The 9,501-nt window shown below is 31.6% G+C and overlaps 1 protein-coding gene across 1 annotated transcript; it reads left to right on the top strand.

Annotated features, from left to right (window-relative positions):
- Positions 1–7,269: 7,269 nt before the first annotated feature.
- Positions 7,270–8,936, top strand: LOC121118161 (recQ-mediated genome instability protein 1). The gene is made up of 2 exons (XM_040712711.2): positions 7,270–7,621; positions 7,714–8,936. The coding sequence occupies exons 1-2, from the start codon at positions 7,331–7,333 to the stop codon at positions 8,872–8,874; spliced, it is 1,452 nt and encodes a 483-aa protein (XP_040568645.1). The 5' UTR covers positions 7,270–7,330; the 3' UTR covers positions 8,875–8,936.
- The last annotated feature ends 565 nt before the right edge of the window (positions 8,937–9,501 follow it).

The raw sequence follows: 9,501 nt of genomic DNA, 5'->3' as shown, positions 1-9,501 counted from the left end.
AGAAACCATTCTCTTTATAGGCAAAGAAAAATCGGCAAACAATTTTCAAAGGCCTCAGTTGAGGCCAAGTTTGTACCCACAACCGCGTTGGAAATAGACAGGAACAGATAGTAGTAGTCACTTGGTAAAAAATCCATAATTCTGGGTGGATGCATAAGGACTTCCCATCCGAGCTCCCGGAGATTCTAGCACGTCATCAAAGATGCGTACGGCCTGACGTTATCTTGATGATGTCTTGTTGTCTACTATTCACCAATGTTGTTCGCTTCTGTTCGATCGCCAGCATCAAACGGTTAAATTGTTCACAGTAGAGGGCAGTATTGAGCGGGGAAAAAATATCTCAAACCACTGTTGTACGACACAAACCGAAAGAGTATCGGACCCATATACATTGCAAATTTTCTTGGTCGTTTTCTACTAGTTTTTTCCTATCAGATAGTAAAAATGTAAAATACCCCCAATTTCTTCGTTTAAGACTTCCATACTTGTTAACACACGATAATTCACGACTGAACTAGTCAAGCGCAATACTCTCGAGAAAGCGTTGACAGAATACACTCACACCTTTACATCACTTTATCGTATGATCCGATGTGACGAATAGAGAACAAGACATACTTTGTGAAAAAAAGGGCAGGAAATACGAAATTAAATATTTCCCGACTAATATTTACACGTAAGTTTTAATAAGTTTGTGTATGCTTGAACCATATAATCTCGAAAAAAAATATTTTCCAAAATAACTATTTTTATTGTTCCATTAAAAATTATTTTGACTTTTAAACTCTACACCCCCATTGAAATAGAGAAATGTGATGCTTACTATTTAGGGGGGGCCATAAAGGATTTGTTTTAGACCCCATTATTACTGGAGCTCCGGAACTATATATAATTTTTAAAAAAAATCAAATATTTTTATTGAAAAGAAATTTTATAAAAATACTATTAAAATAGTAAAAGGATTGACCTTTTTTTAAAAAAAGAGTAGGAAGGTTTTTCATATTGAGGACACACAGGTTGTTTTTTTTTTTTTTTTTTTTTTTAAGGTGTGAGGGGCGAAATATAAAAAGATCTCTTCAATTTTAAAATTGTAGGGGGGCAATCCTTGTAGTTTCTATAACAGAGTATTATATTAAAAATTGCTATTGGTTTTGTTGTAGTCTCAATCCCTAAAAGTCTTGGTGTTCAATCAAGACCATATTAAAACTTATGTTATGAATAAAAATATAAAAAAATTTAGAAGACAAAGCTATGAGAAGAATACATATATTTAAAGGGGTGATTATTATTTTTTTTATAGATTTGTAAGAAAAGTTCAGAGATCTATCGACAATGTACACGACACGACGTGTTTGTAATTGAGTTATGTATTTTCAAGAACTCTACATTACTAATCTTATAACTTTTACAAATTTTCAAAATGAAGTTCTTCTGTAATTTAGAATGTTTCTAGTTTAAAGGACAGGAAATGCCAAAAGAAAAGAAGGTAGTTATAACACTTTAGTAATAGCCATAGGCTAGTGTCAAAATATTTTCTGATCCGATATTAGCGCAATAATATTTTTTGATTCAATATTCGTATAGCTTTCTTGTTATCTGAAGATAAGTCATATCCACACTAACTTTTCTGAAGCCCTGTATTCATTTCTCTCTTCTTGAGAAAAAAAAGTGAATGCTAGGAATCGAGTTGGGATTTGTGTAAGAGCTTGCGAGAAGGCAGGAGCGAGACATATGGTATTTTACTATTAGTACTGAAGTAATATCACCAGGGAAGGCAATATAACTGGAATAGTCAGTATTTTTCCTTTTTTCATCTATTCTTAAGCTTTAAAAGAAAGTACAGCATCGAGGCAGCTAGCCTGTAAAAATTCGGTATACCCTGGTTGTCATTTTTTCTTACAAAATGTCGCTTTTGAATCAACATTCTTACGTCACAATTCGATAGATCATCTATAGAATTGTGACGTAACATTAACATGACGTATGATGAAGGTCATTAATCTCATTCAAAATATTATTTAAAGTATCATCCATTCAATTCTACTTACTTCATTCTTTAATACTAACGAACATTTAATTTTATAATAGTTTCATTACTTATAAGGAAGTAGTTCAGCAAAAAAGAGGAAACAAATTGACTAAGTACAATTTTACGAAATTCTGTGAATTGATTTTAAAAACTAAATATGAATTCTATAGAGCTATTATTAGGGGAATATTTACTTTAATTATTTTCAACTAATTTTTGATATATTTCAAAAATACGAATAGTTTGTCCTCCTTTTCTCTTTACAGATTTTTTAGTTGTTGTTCAGCTTACATTCATTTTTTCATCATGGGTGGATGCTCCGATATATGGGCCGAACTGAATCCAAATAAAATCATGGAAACATACAGTTTTTTAGATTTCCTTTTCCAAAAAATGCAAGAGAACTAACTAGAAGAAGACAATGGTTATCTAACCTTAAGTATTCCCCTAATTAGAAACCACCTCCAACCTCACTGATTAGTGAAAAATATTTTGAAGGCAAAATGTTTTGCCCAAATACATCGCTGATGGTGAAAAAAATTTAAGATGTGATGCAATTCCAACGATTGACGATTCTTACCACCGGATTGTAAGAATCATCAATCCACCAAAGTAGAATTAGACTTGACAACCTTTAATTTTTAAGACCATGTGACATGTGTTACAATGGAAATGTTCAGCCCTCTAACAATATCATACACTTTAAATTCAATTCTACTTAATTTTAATATGCAAGAAGTTGAAGTTAAAAGCACATGCAATTTATAGCATCATACTTATAAGAGATAAAAGATTTAAATTATGTTATATCTTCAATCAAAAAATAAAATTGAAGTTATGGGGAAAAAATTAATTGTCTTGAAGACGAAAGTATTTCAAAACTTAATTTTTCCAATTCTGATTTGGTAAATAATTTGAAATTTAAAAATTCAATAAACACAATTACTTGATCTTTAATGATGGGATCGACGAAGTAACACGATCTTTTCATAGATTCAATTCGCCAAGGAGTGACAGTCAATACAAATTACTAATAACAATACATATGGATTGAATTTTTGAATTGATGATGACAAGGCTAAAAAGTTAACATAGAATAATCCTTCAATTATATTTACCAAATGGGTTTGAGTGACTTGGAGGAGGGGGACTCAGGACTCCCGATTCTTTGAAATAAAAGAGCATTTTTTTCTTTGTGAAAGTCATTCATTTTTTAATAAAGGTTAGGTTGATTTCATACAAGATGTAATATCCATTTATGAGTAATAGCAGAATATAATATGCTTTACAGTCCAAATTATAGAGGATAAAGATTCTAGAATGATTTTTCACTTGTTTTTGAGTGAAAAAGAGTCCAACTTCTATAATTGACCATGTAGATCGTACATCACGGGCTCCACCTAATAAATGGAATGAATGTAAATATGATAAAGATAAGTTATTTCTGCGTGATCTACATCAAGGACAGTGAATGACTCTGAAGATTGAAATAGGTTTCTTAGAGATGAAGCAATGTTGACTTAAGTAGGAATGGACGCACGGATTTCAATGAAGGATTGGAGGATAGAGGGAAATAGTGAGTAACTCTCTCTGTTTCTGAGTCACACACCACCTTTAATTAAGTTGGAGTGATTTTTATGGAGCTTCCTGTTTCTTGTGAAGTCAATGATAAGCCTGTAGGCGATCTGTAGGAAATGATGTATTCTTGAAGATAGAGACAATGAGTCAATAGGTGAGAAGTGATACAGATCGCAGATGTTGATGTGAAGGGCATCTGTCCTCTCAAGGATCCTTCTCTACAAGGAGATAATATCCCATCCAGGGCGTGAGGAAGGAAGAAAAAATATCCCTTGAACGGAACCTGACGTTGAAGAAAGGAGATAAAGGCGTTAGACTCGCTTGAAACCATTGGACGAATATGAATCCCTATATTATATATGTGAATGCTTGTTAGGAAGATCCATTGTATGAAATCCCTCTGAACACACTGTCTTTGGGATCCAGTTATTTTCTCTCGCATCCCTCTCTCTTGAGTAATGAATAACTAATAGTCACTATAATTCCAAGCCGTAGCTACTAGTGTCTATAAGTTGTGCGAGTGAAAAATAAGTCTTAATCCCTCAATTATATAGTCCCAGTCTCAGAAATTACTTATTAGCATTATTATTAATCAACTAGCCTTTTGTCTTTGAACTTTTTTGATGGCATTTATGCCATCAAAAAAATTCGAAACAATTAGGATTATCCAGAAGATTTAAAAAAAAGTTCTAGTTGAATGCTCGCTTCATTTTCGCCCGGATGATTTCACTTATGAGTCTTTGGATAGGAATCCTAGCAGAAAGAAAAATAAAATCCCCAATGGGAAAGTGTTTAAGCCTCGCTTAAAGGAAGACGCAGTTCCTTGCATATATCCCAACTTAACCAGTTATCTATCCATTCCTTCAATATCAAGAAGATCATCTACGGCCACTTCAGCTTATCGCTTTGAGAAAGAGAAAGAAAGGATAGATGCAACGTCTAAAGCTTTTTTCGAAGCTGAAAAAATCCCTCCCTTTGAAACTATCAGCTCCTTATTGAAAGTTAATTCTTGAATCTGGTTTCTATCTCTGTTTTTTGTTTAGAATCACTTTCACGGTTTCTTTTTCTTCATTTCAGAAGGGAACATTTCTCTACCCCGCGGATTTCAAGCACTTCAAATCAAACACAAAAATATAGATATTCTCCAATTTCGTGAGGTGGAAAATTGACTCCCCCTGTGGTAGAAAGAGGAATAATTATAAAAGAAAATCTGAGCTTCAAAGCTTTTCTCCAAGGTTCCATTGTACCTACTCATCGTCTTAAGCACTTAGTTAAGAAAAATGGAATACTTACAGAGACTTCGCGAATTCCTAACATTTTGTCGCTTTTGAAAAGCATTGAACTAGAAAAAGAGGAATTTCTTATTAAAGATGCATTGAATAACTTAGACTGAAGGAGACTTACATTTGGCGTTTAACATCTGAACAAACTCTATAACGCCAAAATTGGGGTTACCAATGAATATACAGCTCTCAATGCTACTCTTTACTACATTGGTGGGTTCATTGCAACGTCGGTCTCTAAAAAAATTTCTTGTTGTAGCTGCAAGAATCTATTAATTAAAGAGAGTTCCTTCGATGTCAATAATATTCAAGCTACCACTGAATAAGAAGCTGAGAAAAACAGTTTAATTGAGTTAATTAATAGAGAAGGACTTATTACCCCTTTGAATTTGCTCTTTTTGTCGATTTGCTACATAAAAACTTCCTAAGTAGCATTTTGAAAAGCCCAGATTTAATCAAAAAGTTGTACAACGCTTCATCTGCTACTAATATTTTCAATTGTGCGGTGATACACAGAATTAATGGCGATGAAAGTGCATTCTTACTTCTACATAAAAAATGGGAGTCGCAAGTACCAAGATTTATTGAGCAAGATTTCAGGCAAAGTATTCAATGTTAATATCAGGAACTTTGTAAGGTCAAGAAATGATGAAATTCGTTCAAGTCTGAAGCGGAAAAAAGAATCAACATCATATCAACGACGAAAAGCTGCTAAATTATCCTCTGTGTCTTCCGAAAAAAAACTTTATTTGAATATTCTTGATAACCCTTTTACATCCTAAAAATACATTCCACATTTTGATTAAGATTAATATTTGTTATTTTTTTAATGTCATTGATAATGCAGAACTATACCTTAAATTGTATTAAAAGGTCTCAATTTAAGGGAATATACCGCTCAAATATATCATACTTGGATATTCATAAATTTTTGATGATATTTCAGTACTATTGACTTTATTAATCTTTTTTTTTTTTTTTTTGTTTTTGGTACTACACTTTAAAAGGTAAAAAATCCCCACACACAAAAAAAAAAAAAAATATATATATTTAGAAATTAATCTATAAAAAAGGGAATAATAAAATTAACAAAACGACAAAAAAAATTAAATTTTTCCTTATAATAAATCTTAAAAAAATAAACCAAAAAAAAAGAAGTTTTCAGTATCCTCATCCCTTAGAAAAATCCTGGACAAGGCTATGGGTCTCCAATTTTGTATTATATTTGTTACAAAGTTGGACATGTTCACCTAAAAAATTATCCTCTCCTACGTCCATGTATTCACACATTAACTGAAAAATTCAAGATATTTTTTTACATTTCGGAGAAAGTATCTCTAATAAGATCCTGCATTACACTTTAAATCTTTACACATTATTTACAATATTTTTCATGATATTTTACAAAATGGTTTCTTAAATTTTTATGTGTTTTTACGAAGATAAATAATCTATATTAATATGATACATGATTTTGAATTCTGAAAGGATTTTTTGAATAAAGACGATGAAGATTTTATCCACGTTTCGCTAAAAAGTATCTGATACCTTGATAATTAACTTGGAAAGTACAAAAGTCGAATATGATAATAACAGATATAGATCAAGATAAACATTTATCCTATGGCTTAAGATCAACAGTAAATATAGGAAATTCATTTGAGACCAATGTCTATATTTTGATTCCAAAAAAGAGGACACGTAGCCTTTGCTTGATCAATGTAGATTAATTCATTTCAAGTTTAATAGAAATCGACTGAACTCACAAAAACCAGGTGTATTAAGAATGCATAAAAAATTTATCGGACGTTCAAGAAAGGATGTTAAGGGAGAACATGTACCAGGGAAACAAGACGTTTGATCACTTTACATTTTTACCTGCACTCATTAGGTGAAAAAATATGGGAGGTGCAATGGAGTAATGATATCGACTTAAAATAAGTGATCTGACAATATATTTTCTGTCTTGAGCAACTGGAAAAATAAAATAAATATCGAATCTGGTAAGGTGTGATTTCGCAGTTGTTTTTTTATTTAAAGATTTGTATTTCAATTTAGATACTATGATTCTACAAAAACCTGGAATACATTTTGTACTAATTAGGGATCTAAATTGAAATACAAATCTTAAATATTTAAATAAAGAAACAACTGCAAAATCACACCTTATCAGATTCGATATCTTTTTAATTTTTCCAGTTTCAATTGCTCAAGACATTTTGTTAGGTTCAAGGTAGTAAGACATCAAGAATTTAGATACGTAATTAGTACAAAATGTATTTCAGGTTTTTGTAGAATCATAGTATTACTTAATAGTTCTATATTGTAAGGTTGCGTGTCTACTTATATTGTAAGGTTCCGTTTAAATAGGTTTGAAAAATAAATAAACAATAAATTTCAAATCTGATGAAGAAAAGGAACGTCCGCAAACTGATGGAGAATGTCTCTTTTCGATGAAGTTTCACGACATTTTGCAGAAAAGCATCTGAATGTTTCAAAAGAGTGGTTAGAGGCATGTATATCTTGGTGTTTGGAGCAAAATGTAAGCTCTGTGAAGAATATTTCCTACAGTCAATGGCTCGAAACAGATATATCGGTTGATGGGACGCAGGAGAAGCCACTTTTTCCCTCTCAAGAAACATTATCGAGCAAGCTTCTACCTAAGAAATATACAGTTCAAGTTCAAAGTTGCTATGATGTTGCTACTCCAGCATACTCTCAGTTACATAAGGTAATTATAGAAATTGAATGATTTAGTTCAATATCCTGAGGTTAAGATTTTGTATCATTATTAACTACGTTGGTTTTAAATATATTTTTCAGTTAAAAAAGTCAAATTTAGAAAATGCAAGTGTTTGTGCTGATGCGGAGGATCAAAATTTCAAAGCTTCTTGGCAACCCAAACCTGCTCGGATGCTTTACTTCGTCTTTCACGATGGTTTCAAAACATTGAAAGGAGTGGAGCACGAATCGTTGATAAATGTTTTACCAGATCCAATTCTACCTGGTCTCAAATTAACCATTCAGGGGCCATTAGATATAAGAAGAGGACATATTATGTTGGTCAAAAAATCTATAAAAGTTTTAGGTGGTCAAGTAGAAGAAATGGTCCAAAATAATAACCTAATAAATGTTTTATCAACCTTACTAGAAAATCCTGAGCATAGACTTTCAAACAAGTTTCCTGAATGTATTAATTTTAGGGGTAAACCTGGTAAAATTAAATTTGTTGGTTCCAAACCTAAGGGCTCAATTTTTGAATCGTCTTCTATTCAGAGAAAAGATAATTCAAACTGTGGTAAAAGAACACCAAATCCCTTTGATGATGACAATGATGATATATTTTCTGAAATGCAAATTCCAAACGAGGAATTATCTACAACTTCTACACCAAATGTTATACGCGATGAAGGTCCCCATTTTCCATTTAACGATTCTTCCAGTAACTCCATATCTTCTCAGACTAACAATTTCGACATAGATTTCAATGATGAATTTCCTGCAGTTGAAGAAGCTCCTTTTTCCCGGACACAGTCAATTGTTCATACCGTCTCTGTGAAACCTTTTCAGTATTTGGCCATGGCATCCCGAGAATATGGAGAAATAATTATAGCCAAGGTTTGTATTACGACTTTATCTTCCAAATTGTCAATGAAGCCCATTGAATGTTCATCTCAGCGAGTTTGGCATATCAATGTTATTATTACGGATGGATCTGATACCATTGAGGCAGGGATGTCACCTATTATACTTAATAAATGGATTGGATTTACTCCAACGGAATATGCAATAACTTTTAAAAATGATCCTTCCAAAAAAGAAGAGTTGAAGTTATCCATATCCTCAATTTCAAATAAACTATTGAAGTTTAATGGAATCATGAAAATTAAGTTTCATGGTCCGGATGATGTTCCAGTCATTTTCGAGGCACTCAATATCAATCCTGGACATTTGCAGCAATTCAAGAAAAGACAGATTGTTTAAAGAATGAATGTTTATGCAATATAATATTAGTTTACAAGAATTAAAACATTATTTTGTTTCAATCTTAGTTTCATTCATTTTTTACTCTGTCTGCAACAGTCTAGAGGTTTCTTCAAACAATTATTCAAGTAAGAGACTTTTATTCTTTTTCTAACCTTCATGTATGATCATTTCAAATAAATGCTCACTCTTTGTTCACAAAGAAAAACAGAATATTTTCGTTAAATTATTTATCTTTGAACCTTTATGCACATTTCTGGGAGATAAATGATATACTTTAATTGATCATATTATGACTACGAATTGAATATAGTTGAATATTGAACTTGTCCTTTTTTATAAAAACCGTTATATTCACTTTCTCAGTTTCTGTTTCTAAAATAAAGTAAGACATGAAATGCAACTCCAGTTGGAACTATTAGATACAGGATTTTTGTTTATATCATACTTTTCTACGATTTCGAATTGTGTCTTGCATTCAAAATAAAAGGAAATCTGTTAAATAAAACAAACTATACATTACATATTATTTAAAAGGTTTTTATCATTACACCATAGTAGCGTCTATCTCTCTATGTATATTCTATTATACGTTACTTTATTTAATTCTACTAAAAATAAAACAAT

Source organism: Lepeophtheirus salmonis, chromosome 5 (assembly GCF_016086655.4).
Source record: "Lepeophtheirus salmonis chromosome 5, UVic_Lsal_1.4, whole genome shotgun sequence".
Taxonomy (NCBI): Eukaryota; Metazoa; Arthropoda; class Copepoda; order Siphonostomatoida; family Caligidae; genus Lepeophtheirus; species Lepeophtheirus salmonis.
This window is presented reverse-complemented; position numbering and strand designations above follow the sequence as displayed.

Bases quoted from the DNA above. Each gene is read 5' to 3' on its own strand.
- LOC121118161 (XM_040712711.2), top strand. From the start codon at position 7,331: ATGTCTCTTTTCGATGAAGTTTCACGACATTTTGCAGAAAAGCATCTG. The intron at 7,622-7,713 runs GTAATTATAGAA...TATATTTTTCAG, and splicing joins CATACTCTCAGTTACATAAG to TTAAAAAAGTCAAATTTAGA.